The 25,448-nt window shown below is 23.8% G+C and overlaps 1 protein-coding gene across 2 annotated transcripts in view; it reads right to left on the bottom strand.

Moving 5' to 3' along the window:
• The window catches only part of LOC132922635 (G-protein coupled receptor GRL101-like), a 66,756-nt gene extending 46,782 nt beyond the window's left edge, over positions 1-19,974 (bottom strand). For both annotated transcript variants that reach the window (XM_060986253.1, XM_060986252.1), the window contains exons 1-2: positions 19,866-19,974; positions 9,773-9,929 (exon numbers count right to left, since the gene is read on the bottom strand). In XM_060986253.1, coding sequence (XP_060842236.1) covers positions 9,773-9,881 — 109 coding nt within the window. In that variant the 5' untranslated portion in view covers positions 9,882-9,929; positions 19,866-19,974. The remainder of the gene's footprint in view (positions 1-9,772; positions 9,930-19,865) is intronic.
• Positions 19,975-25,448: the final 5,474 nt, after the last annotated feature.

Genomic DNA, 25,448 nt, shown 5'->3' with positions numbered 1-25,448 from the left:
GCTACAACAGCTACGACATCACATTAAATTAAACATGCATAATACACCATGATAATAATTGTATTTCCATTTTTATAGATTTTCATAATTTAAAACAGTGTAAATATGATAAAATCAATTTTTTAAATAAAAAAATTCTAATAAAAGCTCTATTTAATTCTACAAATATATATCTACTAGGTATTTTTATGATTAGTTTATGACTTGCATCAAATCTGTATCAGATAAAACTTTTATATTATGTAATTTCCCAAATTATTCATATAGTTAGTTCAAAACTACCAATGGTTTTTCCAACGTTACTTGTACTATATTAATCAACAAATAAGTTTTCGCAAATTCTTCAGTTTCAACCATATGATTATTCATTGGTACCTATATAGGAATAGGTTATATAATCTTACATAGGTATTTGATTCGAAAAATAAAAATAACCTAATTTCATTATAAAATTCAAATCTATATTTAAAAATATTGGCCTAAATTATAATACACATTTGAATATAAAGCTATAGAAATTATTAGAATAAAATTATTACAATATTTTATAAAAAATAACATGTTGACATTTATAAAAATAAATAAATATTTGCTGTAAATTGTTGTTTGGTTGAACTCATTAAAAAAATGTTTATTCAAATAATGGTTATTGGTTACAACTTATGAATTACGACAATAAATACACAATTATGACTTATATTAATAAAACGTTTTCAAGTTTATTTCTTATTTGTATATTTAATATTTATCTAAGACGTCTGAATGGAGCAAAAAGCAAATAATGAAAATAATACATTTTTAAAAAATAAATTATTAACATTAATTTAATAGGATACTACAAAAAATTTAATTACTTAACTAATTTTAGAATTTTTATGAAAAATTTTTATGTTCTGTTTATTGAATAGGTAAATTATGTAATTTACTGTAATAAAATTTTTATAAATTATTTTGTTTTACATATATTCTAATAAAAGTTTAAAAGGACATTATTGCATATAATCAAGGCCCCACATGCGGGAGCTGATGGGCTTTGAGTACATGGGCCCGTTGAAATTAATTTGTAGACTTTTATAAAGAGCCCGGACAAACATTTAGTACAAGAGCCCGAGATTGTATGTGGGAGCCCTACATATAATTATACAAACATAACCTAAAGACAATAATAAAGCAAAGTTAAATATTATTATAATATATCAAAACATGATTCATCTGACATGAAATGTTATTATGATTCGGTAAGAAGCAATAACCACAACAACGTTACAAAAATACAAACCTGTATACAGGGGAAGGGGGGATTCAAACCCTCCCCGAAATTATAATTATTAATTATGTATTTTTAGTTCATGAATTCAAAATATTTTAACACCCCCCTCTCCACCGAAAATTGATCATGAATACTTGCTTGCAAAATTATAATATACATAAAAAAAAGATTGGTGTGTCGAATTAATTTAATAATATATTATTGTAGGTATAATGAATATTTAGTGTATACGAAAAACGATTTTGAGCAGTCTGTCAGAGAATCAGCCTATTTCACTAAGTTTATTTCATAATTTTTTTTTTCATGTAACTAATAAAGACTTTTATTTTAACGTAAAACAGTAAAAATAGGTTCATAATATAAATATATAATATCTTGAAATAAATCAAAAATGTTATTGCGTATTTACGTATAGTATAATTCTTAATAATATAAAATACATAAAAGTTTAAGTTCCCACGAATAAAGTTTTTAAATTATAACAAAATATAATTGTTTTTATATTTTTTAGATTTTATAGTTTATACTAATAGCTATAAATAAATAAAAAAAAAACTAAACTAAATAAAACTAAAACTAATAAAAAATTGAAAATTTCTCATGCCAATAAATAACTCGAAAATTTTTTAAATATTTTGAACTTTAAATAACCTATAATGAATCTTACATAAAATAAATAAAATTATATCTACAGTCATTAGTGCTATCTCACTAATAATATGTATTTTAAATTCTAAACGAAGTGATAAATGTATTTACTTATTATATATTATGTTATAGTGAGTTAACATAAACAAGAAACATTCTAATTTGTTATCTAATATAATTCGTGACGTAGCGACGGCTTTTTTTGAGGTCAGTTCATCTACCAAAAATCAAAATCAGTAAGCGGGTCCGAAGTGGTTAGATGCGTAGGAGTCGTAGGACTACAGATCAGTGAGTTTAAGCTAATAACTAATAAGTAATAACAATATATTACATTTACCTTACTGTATAAGTATAATCTATATTCTACTGGTATAAAAATGTACATTATAATGTACTAATAGACACTGTTATATATCTCTATCCTTGGCCAATGATGTAATTAAGCAAGCTGTGAATTAAATTATATACTTCTAAGTTTTAGCGTCTATTGATTTAACTGCTTGCATTTAGTGTCTACCATTAGTCATTACATATAATATATTTAGTCCACATTCTGCGCATTCTACAACTTAACATTTTTGGAAACATAATAACGTTAACATTTTTATTGAGTATGTTTAGGTTCTTTACAATTTCTGCAGTCTGAATGAAAGTAATAATTGAATGCAATGTAGTATTAAAAAAAATAATGAAAAATAATTAGTGTTATTATCGTTTTAAACTACAAGAAAGTGGACCATGAACCTATTTAAATATATTCAGTTACTTGTATATTATAATTGAATATTTATTTCAGTTAGAATAAGTAAAAAAATAAACTTAACTAAAAAAGTACTGATTTGATCATAAGAGTGGAGGGGGTAAGTATATAAAATGTCTGGGCACGCCAAAATAAATCTTCTATACGCACCATTGCGTTAGTTGACGATGACAGTAGTTACGCCTACATTACCCTTACCTTCACTGAATGCTTATTTGCAACGAATCTTATTTTACGAATATTCGCAGCAGCGGCATCCCAAAACGCTAGTGAAAGAAAAACACTGCATGACTTTTCAACACCCGGAGTGTATATTATAAATACATATACGTCATTTATGTATAAACATAGCTTCTATAGGTACGCCAGTACGATACTAATATATGGATATTGCATATGCCAAAATGTCAAAATAACAATTATAATTAAAGATTTTAATTGATTTTAATCATAAAAAAATACAAACTAATAAACTTTAATACTAATGTTTACATTAGTCAATTGATTTAGTGTGAACTACTAGTAGTATATTGAACAGTAATAAAAAAACAAAACAGATCATATTATTTATACAAATCTCCATGAAAAATATTTAAGATATTATTAACAACCATACATAAAAACATTATATAACTTTACAACCATTACAGGAATTTTTCTTCTGTGTGTTTTCAGTTAAAACTCGTTCTAATAGAAATAGTATTCCATAATGTTTATACAGAGTAAAGGTTCCCAAACTTTCCAAAGTATGACACATTTTGGAAAATGTTCAAATTTTAGAGACCCACAGAATACTAAATAGTAATGAACATTTTTATTGTTGACTGCTGTATTTACGATATTTACCTACTTCTATAGTCTAACAGCGTCGTGATCACACTTCTCTGGTTCCTACACTTGTAATCGTCGCAGACAATAATAAATAATAAAACTAAATGCAAACTACAATATAATTACACAGGAAATACTGTATCATATTTATTTGAATTTATACTCGTATTAATACATAAAATATTTTTGTATTTTTTAGTTTATATATATATATGTTACGGGCAAAGTGGGGTATTCGGGCATTGTGCACAGTATCCGGGCATTGTGCACAATGCCCTCTTTTACTGGTTAAAGTGAAAATAAAACACATTGCTCGGACATTGTGTACAATGACCGAATGCGTGAATGTATGCTATACCATGTATAAAACTATACCTATTGTAAAATAAATATTATATTTATTTATTTATTATTATATTAATTAGATACAAGATACATGTTAATATACATAGTAATGGTAATTTATTTTTTTAGTTTAATAGGTAACACTAAAAAATAGCTAAATATATGTATTATTTGAGCACGGATTGCTACTGTGGCACTTAGAGTTACACATTTTACCTGCTGCTTTACATACTTTTTTGTTTGACGCTTTTGCTAAGGTTAGGTTTTTAACTAAACATTTTAACGGGCTGAGCTTACATGTCGATCAAGTCGACCTAGCAACGTGAATTCATTTCTGAGGAGAGGATTGGTCGTACACCTAACCTTTTTTTTGACATGTTATACACAAATTTAGATATAACATTATAGTTTTCCTAGTAATATTTTTATACATCAAATTTATGTCGTATATCATTCGATTACGGCCTCCGTGTCCAATATTTAAATGAATTTCATTTATAATTTCAAATATTTCTTCATTATAACCTTTGTACCTATGATAAATGATAATAATTTTTAGAGGGAGTCTATAGCAGTGGTTTTCAATATTCCTGGACTCGCGGCCCACATAAGTTTTGTAAAAAAGCTAAAATTGCTAAAAAGAAGACTTATTGCGACCCAATTCTAAAACTTACGCGACCCACAGGTTGAAGACCACTGGTCTATAGCATACAGCTATATAACAGGTGCGATGTACCTCATCATTGAGTAATGAGTATTAACAATTCTGCATACATTCAGTGGCGGACTGGCCCGGGTGGAGAGTGCGAGAAATCCACCGGGGCCGTTGCCGTGAGAAGCCTCTTCGTCATTATATAAGTATTATACATTTTAGATTCTGAACGGAGTGATGAATATATTGATTTTACAATGATGTATATCTTTTTTTATTTTTTTTTGTTTTGTGTCTGTCATCATGTTTTTTAGTAGTTTAATGGTGCTTTGATTTTTGACTTTAACCCTTCTTTGAAAAGGAAAATTAATCTTTTATTTCTTTTTTCAACAAAATGTTATATTTAGCCATCTGTTACAATATAGAACAATAAGCTTAAGTGATAACATAACAAACAAAAATAAAAAATAAAAGTGAATCTAGTTGGTATTTTAGGGGTCAAAAGCAAAAATTTCCAGTAGTTTTCAAAAGCGTCAGGAAAAACCCTAAACAAGTAACTGAAAAACGAGAATTTTATGCATAATCAGTTTTCGACAAAATTGATTTTTTGATTATGCTTTGCCTCGAAAACGAATCATTGTAAATACTTGGAATTTTCACCAAATGTTTATATTAGCATTATCTATTTACGATTATATTTTCAAAATATGTTTACTTTTTTAAGCTATTTATAGACAATTGAAATTTTCGATTTTTCTGTTTTTTTTTTTGAAATGCCGATAAAAAAAAATTGGCATTCCAAAATTTTTTTAAAATTGAATAGATGGTTTATTATAAGTTGTAATTATATCGAGTAAAAAAAAAAAGTAAATATTTAATTATATTACGTGAAAAATAATTAGAAAATAAAATTTTACTAAAAACAACTTACCTATAAGCGTAAGCATAATGTATTTTTATAGGTTAATTAGTTTTCACATAAACATTAAACATATTAATACTTCTTTATTTTAAATACTTTTTACGTCGATTGATTATAAATAAATTTGTCAAAGTTTAAAACATTGCTCAAAGTTTCAAGTTTCTAAGTTAAATATTTTTTGTTGAATTTTTAGCCAATACTTCACCATCAGTTCAACTAAAAAATATAATTTCTAAATTCCTCGAAGAACGTTCATCATAGATACTACTAGAGTACTAGACTTATTAATTTTATATTGGGAACTCTTGGTTTAATCTCAAAATATAATTCTAGTTTCTAATAGAATTAACAGCTTATAATAACATGTATATTGTATACATCCATACATTTAAATAATACTTAGTCAAAAAATATATTAGTTTTACATAGATATTTGAGTTATAATTAAGAATAATTTATAAATTATATTTTATATTTTTTATACAATTAAAATCTAAACGTAAGGTTTATTGAGTAACAATAATAATATATTTTCTTTAAAAAAGAGGGAAGTCAGCGCGTTGCATGAACTTCTTATTGTCAAGGTCATTATAATGCATGTGATTAATTTTAATTCAACTATAAGGTATGGAATCTTACATTGAATCCTAAAGCTTTGATATTAAAATAACGGCAAAATAAAAATTACTAAATAGTTTTTCCTAATTTTTAGGAAACACATACTAATTACCAATCATTACCTTTACCTACTTATAAAATAAATAACACACATACATATAATTTAACAACCAATGTACATTATACACTACACTCCTTGACTCACTCGGAGTATAAAAATATGTACATGTGACTTAAATTAATATACATTTGTATATATTGTTAAGTTAAAGTTACAAGCTATAAATCAATTCGACATATTAAATCATTTTTATACTTATATATAATATTATTTAATGTTATGTTGTTACCTATATAATTTAATAGTGTAATACATTTGTTTCGAAATATGTTTGTAAATTCTAATGTCACATAATGATTGTACATTTTGTTTGTTTTTTTATAGTCAACTCCATTACTGACAAACGTAAATTTTAAGACTCTATCTTGCACGAACACTACCTATATATACATACTATGTAGAGAATACACTCACAACATTTGGATGATTTCACTAGTACAGTAATAAAAGCAACTACAATGCTAATGCACCAAAATCCAGTGAAATGAGATGAAAAACCGTTTTGGAAAAACCTTGTGTCGTTTGGACAACCTTTACACAATATCAATGGCAAATGCCTTGAATATTCTCAAGAGTCTCATAAACTCACTTCTCAGGCATTATACAGAAGTGTTAGATCTAAAAAGGTGTTTTTCTGAATACATACTAAAAACAAAATGACAGAAACTCCATTTAAATATACAAAAATATTAAGTAATTTTTAACAGTTTCTTTTTAGATTAATATTTACTACATTTAATAATATTAATAGTTAATTGACAAATCATTAAATTAAACTAACACATAAAATAGCTGATGCAATCCAATTAAATATATAGTAGAAAATACTTAATTTCATTATTTAACTTTACTTCTAAGTAAATCATTTATACAATTCACAAAAAAAAATCCTAAATACAAGAAAAATCTACTAACAAATTTCAAAACAACTGTGAATTCGATGAAACACCTTAACACATAGCCTTTTAACAAAATAAAATATTTCTATAAAATAACTTATCCTCCACTATATCGTTAACAGATATAAATCAACGAATATGCATTTGTGTTTTTATAATATCTAGTCTGTGTATCTTATCCTTTTTTTAATTATCTTTTTACGACACATTCTCTTGTAAGAACTAGAACCCGATATAAAAGTTAATTTTTAACTGCAATAGTATATTACACATAATTTATTACAAATTATATAAATGTTTTCTGTTAATAAATGTTTTAGCTTCTGAGCGAATCGATGTATAATATATTAATATGTATATATAATATTGATTTTATAATAATAATAAGTAATATGTATGTATTTTTGTGTATGGAGACAGTTTTTCTCGTAGAAAAATTACTCAGATTTCCAACGTCAGGTATAGTTTCTGGTATAACGAATTGGATCTAGCTAGTACTTTGTGGTGATAAAAAGTAAAAAATTCGGTGTATTTTTCAAAAAAATTTTTAGGAAAACTATAATTTTTACGTCAAATACATTTTCAACAAAATCGATTTTGTTTTTTAGTGTTACTTGAACGAATAACTATAGGTACTTGATATTTCTATTGAAGTTAATAATAGCATTTCCTATAGATACATAATTCAATTTTTTATATATTTTGACTGTTTTTGAACTATACGTAAATTATATATATATATATATATATAGACAAATGACATTTTCTATTGTTTTTAGTTTTTTAACTATACGGCAGTCGGTTACCTACTTTTTATTTTTTTATTTTTTTTGAATTAAAATAAAAAGTATTTCAATTTTAGATTGGGTACCTTACTTACAGAGTCTGAGTTTTGAGTATGCTCAGTATTTTGGTACTCGTACATAAACTACCCTCCTGGAACAAGATTCTATTGTAATATTATTTTATTTTTAAAGCAATTTCAGTTTTCAAAAATAAAATTAATTTCTGTTAATTTGTTTTTAAGAACTACGTTACTGCATCCTTAAAATGATTATGATTCACCAGTATTGTACATATTTACTTCAAAATTATATCAAATGTATTTTAGAAAAAAATAATTTTACAATATAAGCAAAGAACATTATTGATCCCTATATGAAAACTAAAAATGATATAACATTGTGAAATGTTTTATTGGTCTAATCATTTATGTTGTACCCTTAATAAATTATCAAACATTTTTCTAAAATGCCAAAATGGAAATTTTATATCATTACAATATCAGCATAGTCCTATTGTACTCTCAGGTGCCTTACCACTCAAATCCGTCCAACTGTCATCTCACATTTCATCATATTCCCTGTGATCTCAACAATACATATGCATCACAGCGCTATGACATGCCGTAATATTTTTAAACTTATTATCGTTTCACAAGCATTTAAGAAATATGGATATAAAATAACTCTACATAGTCTACAGTTCTACACGGTAGAAAAATTTTAGGTACCTACTTATATTAGAAAAACATAAGTCATTTATTTTTTATTTTTATTGACAGACTTTCTTAAACATTTTTAATTTTTCTGTATATCATTTTTTGAATTTTGAATTTTATTAATCCAATTTTATTTTATCTGTATGTATTTGATACGCATACATATAGAGAGTTACATACATATTACCTACTCAAATGGTATCATATAGTAATTATATTGTATTATAAAATACCTAAATGCGAATATAATTAAGTATTCTTTCTTCGTATATTTGAATATATAATGTATATTAAACAATAGCAGAAAAAATCATGGTAGCCCACATTTATATAATATAACGCTAGTTTAAAAATAACTGATAAGCTTATAAAAAGATCAACATATTAAAAATATTAATAAAAAAAACACATTAGAAGCATATGTATTCAGCTAAATATTTTAATACTGCTTTATTTAATACGATCAAATTACACCACTAAAATAGCAAACAATAGATAAATATAAACTGCTAAAGGCACCTAGTATAATACGATATCTATAATATTAAATATTGGTAATACATTTATCAAAAATAGTATAAATTTCAATTAATTTAATATCAATAAAACAATATCTATATGTTTTAAGAATAGTGATAAATTCCGAGTTTATTATAGAAAATATAAATAAACATAAGACATTTTTATAGAATCAATAATTTGTGACGAACAGGCACAGTGAACATATGTATAGTGTATATCCAAAATACCCATTACCCATAGAGTAAGAACTAAAAATTATTTTATTTCATTTTGCACGTATTAAATAAGTATATTGTAATTAAATTATATAATACCTAAACAAATTTGAAATACAACGATAATAATATGATATCATATATTTAATTTTTTTCTTAAAAAAAAAATCTATACAGTAATTACGTGGATATCGGTTAGGTACATCAAACATAATTAAACATATATAAATAAATGAATGAACGTTGAGAAAGCTCATTAATGACACATAACGGTTTCTTTTATTTTTATTATTATTTTGAGAATATTTAATTTTAAATCAGTATTAGTTTAATGCACTTAACAAATCACAACCCTATTTATGCTTAATATGTCTTGGAGAATTACAAATAATTTTGGAGATTCTACGATTTTTGACAAGTGCATTAGGGTAGGACTCACTGGAAGATTAATATCATAAATAAACTTACATAAAGTAGGTGCTGTTATCGAATTATTTTTCATATCAGTTTGCGCATCACCAACATCAATTTTAATTAACAAAAGCAATATTAGCAAAGAAAAGTTGAAACATGACATGGTTTTTCCTTTTTTACTTATGTTCTCATTATCAGCTGCATACAGTTTCTGAAAAAAAACATAGTAGGTATTCAAAATTAATGTATAATTTAGTTACATTATATTATATATTTGTACTCGTATAAAGTGTACACCAATCCTTACGATATTAAAAATAACAAATTAATGTTAAAAAAGGGAATAGGAAATTAAAAAATAATAAATAAAACTGTTTAACCAAATTTAGTAGTTTTACAATATTTTATACGGATATTATGAAAAAATATGTAAGTGCCTATAATAATTTGAATCAACCTTCTTACAATATTAGATTTTAATTTTGTATAAGTAAACCCGGGGTCAGCAATGGACCCCATGGCGACCCGTGGATATGACATAACTGAACCGCCAAAAATTATTTTTTTTAATGCTAGTTTTCCTCACATAATATATAATTGATCTATTTTTATTATGTATTTGGAGATCACGATAGCATCTATCATTTATAGCTGTTTACACGATAACACAACAATTATTAATTAATATTAAAAATTTTTATAGCCCTCGAAAATTTTTTTTCAAATTATCTGGACCGCTATAAAATTTAATTGCCAACCCCTGGTATAAATTATAAGTACCTACTAAGAAAATGAATGTTGAGCTATATGTATAAATATGTTTAAGTTAACTTGACTATTTTTTTAAACTGCTCGATTGTTTTATGTCAAATTAAAACAATAAGATTTCTAATGTTTAGTTTTAGTTATACAAAAAAATCATGAAATAAGTGTAATTACATAAAATTATTTACTATTTGGATAATCAAATAGACAATTTTCGATACCTTTTGACATATAAGTGATTATACAGAGAAAGTGAAAAATATTTCACGACAATCTCTGACTCATAATTAGTGAATCTCACTGGTATCGTGTGTATATAAACATGTGTTTTTTACATACAAAGTATGTATTTACTAGTTTGAAAGAAAATTGCTAAGGTATAATATTAAAACAAAATTAATTTAATGTAAATTATTTGAAAATTGTGATATTTTGTACAGATGCATTCTTCAAAATACCTACCTTATAAAGTTATTTTAGTGACTTTTAAAAAAATAATTGTATGTTACCAAGGGCAACTTTTGTACTCATTAGTCCTTTGTTGATTTCGGTATGTAAGAAATCTCTTATGTGTATCTATGTATATATAAATTAATGTTTCTTTGTTTGTTCTCTATAAAATCAAAAATTACAGAACTGTTTCAATAAAAATTATATAAATAGATCCCTTGAAACTCTGAGGTTATACCAAATAATATAACCTCAGAGGAATCTAAGGATAACCTACCTTAATAGCTTATTTTTTAACGCCTAATATAGGTTGCTTTACAGTGGCTTACACATAAATTTAAATTTAACTCATGAAAATCGAATATCTGTTTTTTATTTAAATGGTTTCTATAAGTTACAGATTATATTACATACTATTAAAATAAATAAAAACATAGTAGTATATATTATATATAGTATAGTATGTAGTATATTAAATTTCTACAAATATATATTTTTGAAAACACAAATCTTAAAATAAAATACTTATGAACACAATAATCACAATAATTAATTTTATGAAATCATTATTTGCTTTCTTAATTCTCGAATATTATTTATGTATAAACATAAAAAAAATTAGATTAATTTTAACTTGGAGGTAATACAGCTATATTTGATAAAAGAAAGAAACGTGTCCAATGAGAATATTTTGGTAATAGTAGCCACTAGTCAGTAGGTATAAAAAATAAAAATATTTTTTTTTTTCATAGTATAATTTTATACTTTGTTTAGTAAAATTTGTGTTATACACGAACTTACATTACAATTCAATCAATATGGGAATACAATTTAAAAAAATGGGTTCATGTCGTTCATGATTGAAAACATTGATTAGCGATAGTATTAAAAAATAATTCTGAGCTAAACAACACTGTTCAATATTTAATATTCATATAAACTAGTTACCATACTTACAAATTATTTTTCACGTAATTTTTATAATTTTTCATAAAGGTCTATAAACTGTTTAATAAGCCATTTAGACGTTTAAGTATACATCTATTTCAAAACATAATAACATTTTTTTTTTTACATTTTAAATTGTTAAAAATCAACGATTTTGAGGAAAAAATTATAGTTTTTACTATTTTTTATCATTATAATTTTTAAGCTATTTACTTTTTTGGGTGACAACACCATGCATTTTTAATTTCATATGCATAAGTTGAATATTATTTGAAGTATTTCTCTCCATAAAAATCAAATTTTATATAATTATAGTTAAATACTTATTAGTTATAAATACAATAATTATTTAAAGTTTAGATGAGCAGAGTAACAGACCAACATTTAGTTGAATACTCCAATACTACCACTCCGTTCTTCATATAAATCTTAAATACTTAAATATCATAAACTACTCGTCCAAAATTCGATTTGTATCGAAATACTTAAAAAAATATTCTGCTTTGGATTAAATAATTAAAAATGCATATCATAATTAGCAAAAGTAAAAAATTAAATTATTTTAAAAAATAATGAAAAATATATTTTATTTTAAATGTATTTTTAACAACATAAAATGATGTAAAAAATATTTAAATATTTTAACTCTAATAACTTTCGAAATAATAAGTGTCTTATGTTAAATAGATCATTATTTTATCTACTAATAATCATTTATTTATAGAGTTCCACAAATTCTCCGACTATCCTATATAAATATGAGCAAATCGCGATAAATTCCAAAATGTTCTCAGTCCTAATTCAATTTTAAGATAACTCACTAACTGAAACACATATAATAGTCCCTAATCCTTATCAACCAGCTGGGTAAATGCCACGAATAATTTATAATAATAAAATGAATGTTAATATTTAATAATAAAAAATGTTAATGAACTATTAAGTTAATTTAGATGTTAGATCACAGAAATCATTAGAAATTTAAACATGCAACTGTTAAAACACTTAAAACTGCAATTAAAAAAATAATATTACCTGTAGGTACTACAGCAATATTATTATTTATATACAATTCGCCAAAATAATAATAACACACATAGAACACAAATTATGTGTCTCAAAGTCAACTATATTAATCCATCCGCGATTCGCATAAACAAATTCAAACTCACAGTTTATATTTGTTATTTCGGTTTATGTTACAAATATATAAGTATTTCGTTGATTACAACTCAAAAAGAAGAAAAATTAAATTGCTATTGCTACACAATATCTAAAAAAACACCTAAACCACTATCATACTAATAGCTGTCACATGTCACACATTCCGTTGAAAATATTTCTAAAACTAAAAACAGTATGCATAAAAAATTTACCACGAGTTTGCATTTGTCTGTTTTAATTCAATACGAATTTTATTGTTTCTTTTAAACAAATGAAATGTACCATATCAAATATACAGAAATGTATTAAATTTGAGGAATTATTCAAATTAAATGGACCAATAAATGATTAAGAATTGAATAATAATATTGAATAAGTACAATGTTTGATAAATATACGATGTTATATAAACGAATTAGTAAAGGGTTGTTAAATGCAATTTTAACAAATTTTTAACCAAATAATTATAACAATATTAAATTAAACATAATTTATTTTTTGTATACATAATTGTATGTTTAGTTATTTAAAATCTGTATAATACTTTGTGGAAAAATAAAAACGATTAACTTATCTTCTAATATCGTCATTCTATTGTAAATATTTACCAAATGCTGTTAATTCACATAATAATAATTTTTACACTCGAATTGAGAACGCTCGCGCGTGATAACAATGTCTTTATAAGAGCGGCAGTCGGCAGACGAGTATAGTGAGCATATAAGATGCAAGTACTAAACTTTAGTTTATGCATAAACTAAACTATAATAACTATATTATTAATATTACGTATGCAATGTTGTCTGACGTTTGTTATGATATTATTGAAATGTGTGCATACAATATTGAATGCGACTCACGACTACTATAGATCATATTAAAATCTCAAAGAATATTGTATAGGCAACTTCGTGTGCATTCGGCCATTAGCTATAACATATTATGTTGGCCGTAACTCGTAAATGATCATAAGTGACTAATGAATATATGAATATAGCACCTAAACGTACAGAGCCAAAGATGATTGTTGTATACATTCGCGCGGATATGATATAATTGCATTCTGTAATATTGTAATAATAAAAAATGTTTTGTTTTTCAGTTAAACCGACGATTCTAATTTCAATAATACGTCTTAACTATAAAAAGAATTTCAAAGCTTATTTTTAAAATTATCGTTGGTTCGTCGAACATTTTAGCTTGAGATTTTTGAAATTTTTGAATTTCAAAGCTATATTTATTACAATACAAACAACGAAATTAAAAAAATGTGACTTAGCCTTTCCCTCATGCATTTTATGGGAAGTGAATACTTCTTCAAAACGAAAATTATTATGATAGACGTTGCAAATTTATAACGTACTGTTTAAATTAGAGTAATAAGTTTTAACCATGATAGCCGCGAGGCCCCTTAATAGTTAATAATCTATTAAATTATATTAGGCACTTCTAAAGCCCGGAATAATCTAATATATTCCATATTAATCTAAGTAAAATTACTTTATTAATTTAAAAACTTATGATAATTTATATAAAAGTTAACTCATGTGATAATAATATTTCAATTATATTTTAAATAGTTAAACTTAAAAAATAAATATATATTATTTTGTATTATAGAAAAATAAATTTCAAAAGTTTATCTAAGTAAAGTTTTAAGAATAATGTAGAATTAAACAGTTAAATTAACTAATTTTTAATAATTAAATATACATAATAATCTAAAAATATCTATATTTGCTATACAATATGAACCACAAAAATATTTATGAAAATAATTGTAAAATATTCTTTTAATTTAAAAATATATTCAACAAATTATTGTTTTTTTATATATAAATCATTAACATTCATTTATTTTAATTTTTTTTAAACCTTAAACAACTCGTAATGATTCTTTTTTTCAATTTGGTGGTGTATAATTTTCTTTGCGTGCACGTGTTGAATTTTCATCGGGGTAAACTTTTCTAAATTATCTCGCTCCATTTGCAAATGTTGAAAAGAGCTTCGATATATGTATGTGATAACTACTAACCATTATTTTTAAAAGTTTTATTGGCAATCTTTGACAACATTAGTTGTTCAATGATGGACGATGGTGGGTAATATTCAAATTTATGAAGACAAAGAAAAAACAGCATATATTCTGCTTCATTCTCCCAAACAAATGTATTTTATATTTTCTATATAGTTGGCTACTCAGCAAGCCAAATAACTATACTACTAGTACTATTATGAGTCACTATATTTATTTATTTTTGAATTTTTTCAACACTAGAAAAATGTTTTAATTAAATAAATAATATTATTATTTAAAATAGGCATAGCGCTATAGCTTATCTAATATCTATCCGGACATTTTCACACTGCAGGTAAGAATAGACTACAAGAATGTGTATCTATTAGCAATGGCACAACCACAGGAGTACTAAGGTGTTTTGATTCATTCCCAACTTTAAATTAAGTACACCAAATTCCTTGTCTTTTTAAATTCAAATATCTAGTTTAACAAATGCAATTTTAATAGCTAAGAATTTATTATCAGTTCACATTTTTGGTTCTTATCTTGAAATCAATTATATTATATAGTACTGTATTAAACTGCATTACCAAACCTTGGGAGTTCAGCAATAATTTGGCGTAGTTTTTCATCGATTCAAAACAAAAATTTGGTTAAGAAAAAGTATAGTGCGACAACATTTCATCAACTGAAATATCATAAATTAGAAACATCAAAAGAAATTTAACTAATAAATTAACACACGAAAAATATTTAACATATTTTTTGTCGCGGTCGTAGAAATGTTTGATTAATAATTTTGTATAAAATACAATTGTTAAAAATGGAATATGTTTAAATTATTTTTTTAAATAGCATTTTATTATCATAATAGTTAAAATTTAATATCATAACAATGTGTAATATTAGGTGGTAAAATACATTTAACCTCTCGGTCTCGGATAAATGGGTTATGTACGAGTATTTAATTTTGTCAATGTATTTTATTATGAAGTGATCAACATTTTAAGGTAACTCGAAGCGATTAGAAATTTTTGGATAAATACATATATCCCCTTTTCAACACAGAGTCCTCTCCAATGTATCGAACCAATAAGCGTCTATAGAAAGAAGTTTTACATCTAAATAAGAAAAATAGATGAAATTATTACTATGTAAATTTTACTTTATTGATTCATAAGTATAATTGCTATAAATTTACAAATTATAAGAACATAATAACATAATGATATCATCATTACTAACTTAAAAAAAACCAATTTCGCTATTAGTGACAAATATCTATTTATTCAGCTTGTATAAGATTCAAATTAAACGAAAATAAATTTATATTTTATTAGTCGTAAAATATTTAATATTTATAGAATTTTCTTTTATTATTGTTAATATTATTAAAAATAAAAATAATAATCAGACAGAATAAAAAGACCAGTTGATGGGTAAATACTAAAAACACTAAATACTCATATCACTTTACACATACCATTATAAATTTGTAAGTAGGTAATAATGGGTGACAAAATATGATAGGTTACCATTTCCAATTTTCACCAAAACAATTTCTATATCTATTACAATTGTTATTAACACTGTAAGTTATTTCATAATAAATTTAAGGACTTAATTTATAAAAGTTTTGGTTAAATATTTAATGAAACGACTAGCGTGCGTTGGTTGTCCTTTTTAAGTTAAGTTTATACCCAAAATATTACGATTTGAATTAATCACAATATATTTTATATATATATTTAGTAAAAACACTAAAAACCATTGAAAAATGCCAGTACAAAATTATTACTACAATATTAAACTATTTTAATTTTAATTTATTTACCTAGGTATATTATATTGTATTTAGTAAAATGTATAATATATTGTTTTAATTATTTATTATTGACTCAACTCAACTATTTTTAAACATTTTATTATATTTTAAATAACCTGACGTCAGGTTATACCTACGCCTAACCTACTGGGATATGCTACTGAGATACATTTGTGATGGTATTGTAGAGTATTTAGAATGTTTAAACTCGTGTAATATTATCAGTATCGGACTGCCTCAAAAAGATCTACCGTTCATTTTAGTTTGAAAGGCCCTCATTTTAAACACTTAAAGTCACACTGCATTTTGTAGAATGGTTGAAAGGTAACCTTTTAAATTGACCTTTATTGACAACTGTAGCTTTATTCTCAATCAATTTGTGGACTTTGTTGTTCTCTGCAGTCTAGTAAAGTATTTTCAAATACTTTTTAAGTACCTAGGTACTGTAATACGCATTCTAAATACATTTGAAAAAAGTATTTTGACACAGTAGGTATATAGGTAGGTTCTAAATATATTCTGTTTTCAAATACTTTTTTCTAATATATTTTTCATATTTGTATATTTTTTTAAAGTTAGACAGACTATCTATAAAGTTTTTGAAACCATACATTTTATAAAAATAATAAATAGAAGAAATAGGTAGGTAGGTAGGTAAATAAATATATAATTAAATTTTGTTCGAAAACGTTAGTTACAACCTGATTTACTTTAGTTACCTATTTATATACTTATAATTCATTTTTCCTTTCGGTTTTATGTGACGTATATGCGACTTCTCGGAGAGATATAATAATTAATATTAAACCATGTAACTTCTATATAAAGTCACACAAATATTATCTCAGATTTTTTATCGCGAGTTCTTTGGGACTTCAAAAATTATTTATAATCATCTGTAGTCTATTTAACGGTACATAGAAGTTCAAATGTGCACTGACATTTTATATCACTTGGTGACTTCGCATGGATGTGAACCTCGCGTTATTGCACATAGGGACGTGTTAAAAGATTTTTAAATTTTGGGAAAAATGTTTTAAAAATCTAAGATAAATATTACAGAAAAACTAAAAAAAAAATGGTACATGTATTAATGGTATAAAAATTTATATTTATATTTACAAAGTTAAGTCATTGATTAAATATATATTTAATGGTTAAGCACAATAAGTGGAAACGTGTTATGCCTGAAATAAAAAAAACCATCTTAGCAATAAATGTTTTTGGTACAGCTTAAATTTTAAAAATGTTTAATACCGTAAAACAGTCCACCAAATAATATTACTAATAAAATGCAGCTACTCATTATTACAAAACCAATACAGAATATTTAGAACTCACTATATTTCTATTAAATAAAAGTAAATCTACTTATTTATTATTTTTATTTCATCAATATAAAAACATAAAAAATAGATATCATAACACAGTACCTATCTAGAACACAGAACTTTTAATTTATCAGATATTGTAACTAATCAATATTCAATAATCAGCAATCATAGTATGTTTTCTTTTTAAAATATAAACTTATTTTAATATTTATTAAAAATTAATATAAATACTTTTATCAGTAAAACTATCGACTTCTATAATTATTACGTTTAATTATATATACATTTATTTTAATTATAAACAGCTTTTCAACATTAATAAAAATTAAAAATCACACCTAATAAAATAACTAACTATATACCTGCACTATTATTATTTCGTTTCTTAAATATTTTATCATTAATTTATACTTTAGTCTTTTTTTAAATATTGATACAATAATTACACATTATATTATATATTATATTATTTACCTTTGGTACCTAATAAACAATTTATAATTTATCTGAATAATGAATTTACATTTTATGTAAAATGTGTATAATACTATGTACATTATGTAAAATGTATATTCTAAATAGGAAATAGGACATGCGTGTATTATGTATGATATATATATATTAAATACATTTAGTAAATTTATATATTATATCATAATTATCTGACTAATCAAACAATTTACTTAATTTAAAAATTAAACAAATAATACATGTTTCACTTAAAAATAATTGTAAAATATTCAGTTAGGTATGTATAATTTAAGATACAACATATTGATTATAATTATTTCTGTCATAAAAATAAGTTAAGATACGATAATTTACTAATTAATTTATATTTAATACGAAAATTACATCAACATTTTTAAATCTGAATTAATAACATTCGTAGCTACGTTATTTTATAAAAAAAAAGTATTTAATATTTAATTTTGGTATTAATAGCTATAAAAAAAAAGGAATATATAATTTATCTTTTAAAAAAATACATAAATACAAATAATTAATGAGATCGTATAAAACAATAAATCTTAATTTATGTTTAAAACTAATTTATTTATTTATAATTTTTTTAAATATTTGTTAATTTGATCAATATTTGTATGTCATTTAGCAAAATGATAATAAGCCATAATATTATGTAAAAAAATAATAAACACAAAAATAAAATAAAACTATTATTTTGATATTTTTCTAAAATATATAGCCATTATTTTATATTGTTTATAATTTCAATATATTTAAGTTATATTTTTAAGAAAATAATTATTTTTATATTTCTCTCATCATAAAGTATTATATAATTTAAGCTAAAATATACTTTTACTATTAATATAATTTTATATGAAGTTGAAAATAATTAATAAGTTTAAATTAAACCCTAACCAATTATCTTACGAATATATTTTCATATCTATGGTTTGTTTACAATTAGAGATAAATATATAATATACACTATAATTTACTATGTGAATAAATTAATTTCTAAATATTAATGAATATTAAATAAGGATTACAGATAAACTACAATATTTAGAAATTAATATTATACTGATAAAAATTATTTTTTTTTTTTTTTTATTGGATAAAATAAGAAAATAATACAATTTTTTTTTATAAATTATTAAACGCTAGACTTACCTCATCAAATGATTTGCACGAAGTACGCACGTTATTCCCTAGACGAAATGGAATGTTATTTACTGAGCGCCCGTTGCACAGCAACAGCGGTCAGGCCCACAATGCTGGGCCATAGAGATGCTGATCTTCAGCGTCGGCGCCAAGAATAATAATTTTCAATAACCACATACAGCCGTTTTAATTAATTGATACGTTTGACTTTATAAAAAGATATTTGAATATTTATAAAACAATAAAACTAAACTAGCCTCATTTCCAGTCCTCTTCGTTTTAATTATTATTATTTTTTTATTTTTTTTAATATATTGTTAAGAATTTTTAAATAAGATTTTATACATAAAAATTACAAAATACAATTTAAAAAAAAAATAGGTTTTAAAATTTTAATGTGCTGTAAATGTAGTAATAAAACAAATGTCTTATTTTTATTTATTTCAGTGTTAAATAACAACTCGTTGATTGTAAAACTAACATTTTATTTTACAAAATATAACAATTTTAGTTTTGATATTAAATGTTTACTTTGAATTGTATAATTTATAATTATGCATGGTTGTTATTGTATGTATGTTTATATTTAATTATATATTTTAACATTGCAAAAACAATTAATAAGTATGTTACAACAATGCACAAATATAAAAAAATTATACATTTTTAAATAAATATAATAACATTAGGATATTATAAGTTATAACCCTTAGGTAACTGTTTTGGTTTATAGATGATTTTTTATGTTTGTATTACACGAATAAGATAATGTATTTTAATTAAATACAATCATGGGTAATTAAAAATTAAAATACTTTTTTTTTTTAGTTAAACCATATTACGATTATTTGATATAATTTCATTAAAATATATACACTATACAGCCATTATAAACATAGAAAAAATAATTCATACTCCATAACAATGAATATGTATATTAAATGTGTATGTATTGTATATACTGTACCATAAACTAAACAAACACGTTTAAAATTATATTATAATATATACACTGATTACTGTAATTAGATTTAACAAAAATATGTTTATTTTTTATAAAATTCCAATAGAGGAAATATAAGAAGCAAAAACTATTGGATTTATAATGAGTTTATTTTTATCCTTATTTCAAAAAACACTGATAAAATAAAATTTCTCTGAAATTTGTATAAAATGTAGCTACTTCAGGTAGGTAGTTATCAAATTAAATATAATGTGGTTATCAAAAAAAACATGTGACAATCGTTTGATATTACAAACAATATCTAACTATCTAATAATATATTCGATACTCGAGGACTATACAATCGCAAATCCAAGGTGGAAGGGTAAGAGGCAATAGTCCCCCTCCCCATAGACTGGAGAATTCTAGGATTACTGTTAATTGTGCTGAAAAATTGAAATTTGAATAATAATATTTATAATAATGTAAATATATTTATATTTTATCAGACTTTTACTAACATTTTACCCAAGATGCCCCTGCCCCGAATATTTTCCGGATCCGCGTCTGGGACTATAAATATTAATTTTCTATATTATTTATCACATTATTATTTATTCACTTTATACACTTAAAATTCTGAGCATAGCGATAAATTCATTAATTCTACAATGATATATGTTTTTTTCGTATTTCTGTATACAGTATATACACGTCATATATTCGTATTACACGATAAGTATTGAAAAAATGATTTAATTTTCGACTTTAAGGGTGATTTCGGATAGCAAATTGGTTCTAGTTTGTACTTTGAACAAGACAAAATAAAAAATTAATTAATTTTTTTAAATTATCAACATTTTTCAAAGTAATCGGGAAGAACAAACAAAAAATTAAAGTAGGTATAACTGGAATTTGTACACTAATACAGTTTTTGACAAACTTGATTTTGTATTATTTTGGTGTAACTCAAGGAAAAATAAACGTTGATACTTGACATTTTCAATAAATGTTTTATCATTTTCTATGTACGATAACATTTTCATAATGTTTCAACTATTTTTTAGCTATTTATAACTTTTAAGCATGAGAAATTTCGATTTAATTTATTGTTTTATTTTATAATTTTCGATAAAAAAAAATGTATGAATGAGTAAAATACTTGAAAAATTAATATAAGGTTTCTAATAAGTTTCTAAATTAAAAAATATTGAAAATAATAATCACGATAATGTATATATACACAATTATTTGTTATAGACATTTTAACGATGAATAACAATGCTAACTATTTTGTTACAAATCAAAACATTATTCATAGGGACTTAAAACTTTTACGTATATTATATTATTATGAATTTTACTATACGTAACGACATTTTTGATTTATTTTTAAGATTTTATCTATTATATTATAGGTATTGTTATTTATCTATATAGGTAAAAAATAAACAATATATGTATATTATAGTAGTTTTCATAGTAACTTAAAAGTATAGTAAGTTCATATTATACCTATATGCATAAAGTCTATAACCATTGGGTCCAATTTGCGGTCGCGAATAAAATTGAATGTTTAATTACCGTCCAAATTGCAGTGCGCATTTAGCGACTATTTAATCATCAATTATATCCACAATGATATTATTTTTCCAACCACAGTCTGGTTAGCTTTAGATAATATTATTTACATAATTAATTCTTAAAGTGTATAAAAAGTGCCTATTCAAATTAATACACATGCAAAAATAAATTCAGTAGACTTAAAAACTAAAATAAAATCCGACAATCTTAGTCAGAAATGTATATAAACAATGAAATAAAAACAATATTTAAAAAAACACATTGATTTGCTGATATTCATAAAATATGTATCCGTAGTAATTATCATAAATATATGAACCACAACTATAGAATTTTTTTTTTGTTTTGATCCCGACGACAATTACAACTCGGTAACAAACTAACAACCACCATAACGATATTTAAAATTTTTGACTAATCGGCAACTACACAAATATTTCTTGTCTTCGTAAATAGAAGCCCTTCGTTAATAATAATTGAACAATGTAGGATACACCCGCAGTGAAAGGATAGACCGTTATAATTTAAAAACAGGGAATCTCAACTCTATGACTATAATATTCCAGTAAGTTTCGACTATGACTCGTTATTAGTTATAACTTATACTTATAACTTTCTGTGGCACTATAATAAAATATGTTAGATTTGAATGCGATGATAAATCATTGTAGATGAACCAATAAAAAATTATTTTCTACTAGAGACAGGCGATCATTGTCTATATCTAAGAATAATTTTTATGTAAGATATTATACTTATATTATTATTAATATTTTCAAAAATCGGTTAATTGATATTAATTATAAAATCTCGGAAATACCAAATGTTAATTAATAACTCAAATACTTTTATAAGATACAAAATATTTGAAATGAAAATAATACATGATATAATGTATTTCTGAAATACAACAAAAAAACAAAATCGATTTTTTTGAAAACTAGTATTACGTAAATATTCCCATTTTCCCACTTTATAAATTATAATTTTTATTAATTATTTTTATTATTCCAAAAAAGAACTAATACACAGTTTTTGACCACAAAAAGTACCAACTAGATCAAATTAAATAAATGTATTATGGAGGATTTGGACTATTCCTAAAAAAATTAATCGCCCCTCCCAAGATGAGGTTCTAGATACGTACCTACTCGAAACGTACAAATCCAAAAAATCGATAAGTTTTATCCGGTTAGTTGTAACAAGATAGGTAATATAATGCGGCTACACATTACGGTATTACACATTTACACTATAAGTAACTTTACAATACATTTTGTAACATATTAATCCTACTTTTCGTTCAAAAATATAACTTTTACTAAATAAAGCTTTTAAATTATATACGCCAATAAAAATTTTCTTATTTTTTTTAAATAAGTTATTATAAAAGTTGCCATTAAATTTAAAAAGTAAGCTCAAAAAAGCTATATTACAATGTATATAATTAATAAAATTAATAAGAATATATTGTACATAAGACATACCTAAATACATCTTATTTTTTGCTTTACTTGCAGGAATCTTAAATAGTAAGAATGGATTAAATTTTCAAACCAAGTAGGACAATGTAGTCGGGTTATCTACAGGAGGTTGTAATATCATTTTTAATTTTAAAAACTTTTGTTGATAATTAAAAATATTGTAGTAAGTTTTACTCTATATGTTATAAATTATAATAAGATTATTTCAAGATTTATGTATAAACTTATTTTCAAGGCATTTGAATATCTACTTGAGGTCTAGAAGATCTACAATGAATATTTTTGTTGAATCAATAATATTTTAACAGGTAAACAGGATTAATTATTTAGGTACAAAATATTAATTAAATTAAAAAAAAATAAAAAGTAGAATTGTGAAGTAGTGTTGTTGGGGCACTCCCTTCAATCAAGCGGTCCATCCTTTACAAATATCTATATTACTTATTGTATAAATTAATACAGATTGGACATATTCTTGTTTGTTCTTAATAAAATTAAAACATATATACAGAGTGATTATTTTATCATGAACTACTCATATATCATCTGAAAAATTATCATTTAAATTGGTTTAAAGTTTAAACCTATACTTTTTTGGAATTTTGAAAAATAAAAACAGGACAGAATTAAATCAATGAAGAAAAAAATCAACTAGACCCCAAATATCTTATAACAATTAACAGAACCAAGGCAAAGGAATAAATACAGAGAAATGACTAGATATCCGATAGTCAACAGTAAGTGATACTGTTGACTTTTGAACTATAATAATCCAATTTCAGTTAAAAAATAAAATCCAATATGCGTCTAACATAACAAACATTATAAACATTATTGTTATAATAGAAATAGGTACACCAGAAAATAAAATTCTTTATAATTTTTATTTAATAATGCGTGATAAACCGATAAGTAGATAATCAATCTATATTAATAGATAATAAATAATTAATTCTACATTATATATATAAACTATTTACAGAAAAAAAAAAGAGAGCTAGAAATCGATTTATGTAAGAAAGTAAATATCAATTTACCAGAAGTTCCATTGATGATGCGAAAACATGATTTTCAGTATTTTCAAGTAATTTTACTTTAGTAGTGTCAATTTTATGGGTTTGACCTATATATTTTGTATTGTTGTGTTCAATCTAAATACCCGTCATTCATTGTTGGACTGAAATTATGGTTCCAAGTTACATAGATGATTTTTCCAAAACAGTGACAATTGAATTTCACCGTTCTTTGGACACTCGATTTCATAAAGGTTTAATCACGAAGGATGTTTTTTTTTTTTGCTTTGTACATAATCTCTATATGGGCAATGTATTGTTGCAATCTATAGATGATCCTCCATCAACCGTGTCAATGACAATATTATAATGATTGGCTTAACAGATTTTGTCAGTTTAACGTGGTAAATATAGTACAAGTTTTGTAATGACAATACAAAATTAATAATAATCGTAAATGTCAATAAATCAATTTAATTAAAAATTATTTATAAAATAAATAGTTGGATGTTAATTAATCTTATAATCCGTATATCTAACAAAATTAAATGTAATGTATATTCTCTTA

The sequence above is a fragment of the Rhopalosiphum padi genome, chromosome 2 (genome assembly GCF_020882245.1).
Source record: "Rhopalosiphum padi isolate XX-2018 chromosome 2, ASM2088224v1, whole genome shotgun sequence".
Lineage (NCBI taxonomy): Eukaryota > Metazoa > Arthropoda > Insecta > Hemiptera > Aphididae > Rhopalosiphum > Rhopalosiphum padi.
Note: the sequence above shows the minus strand (reverse complement) of the source record. Positions and strands in the feature narration are given on the sequence as shown.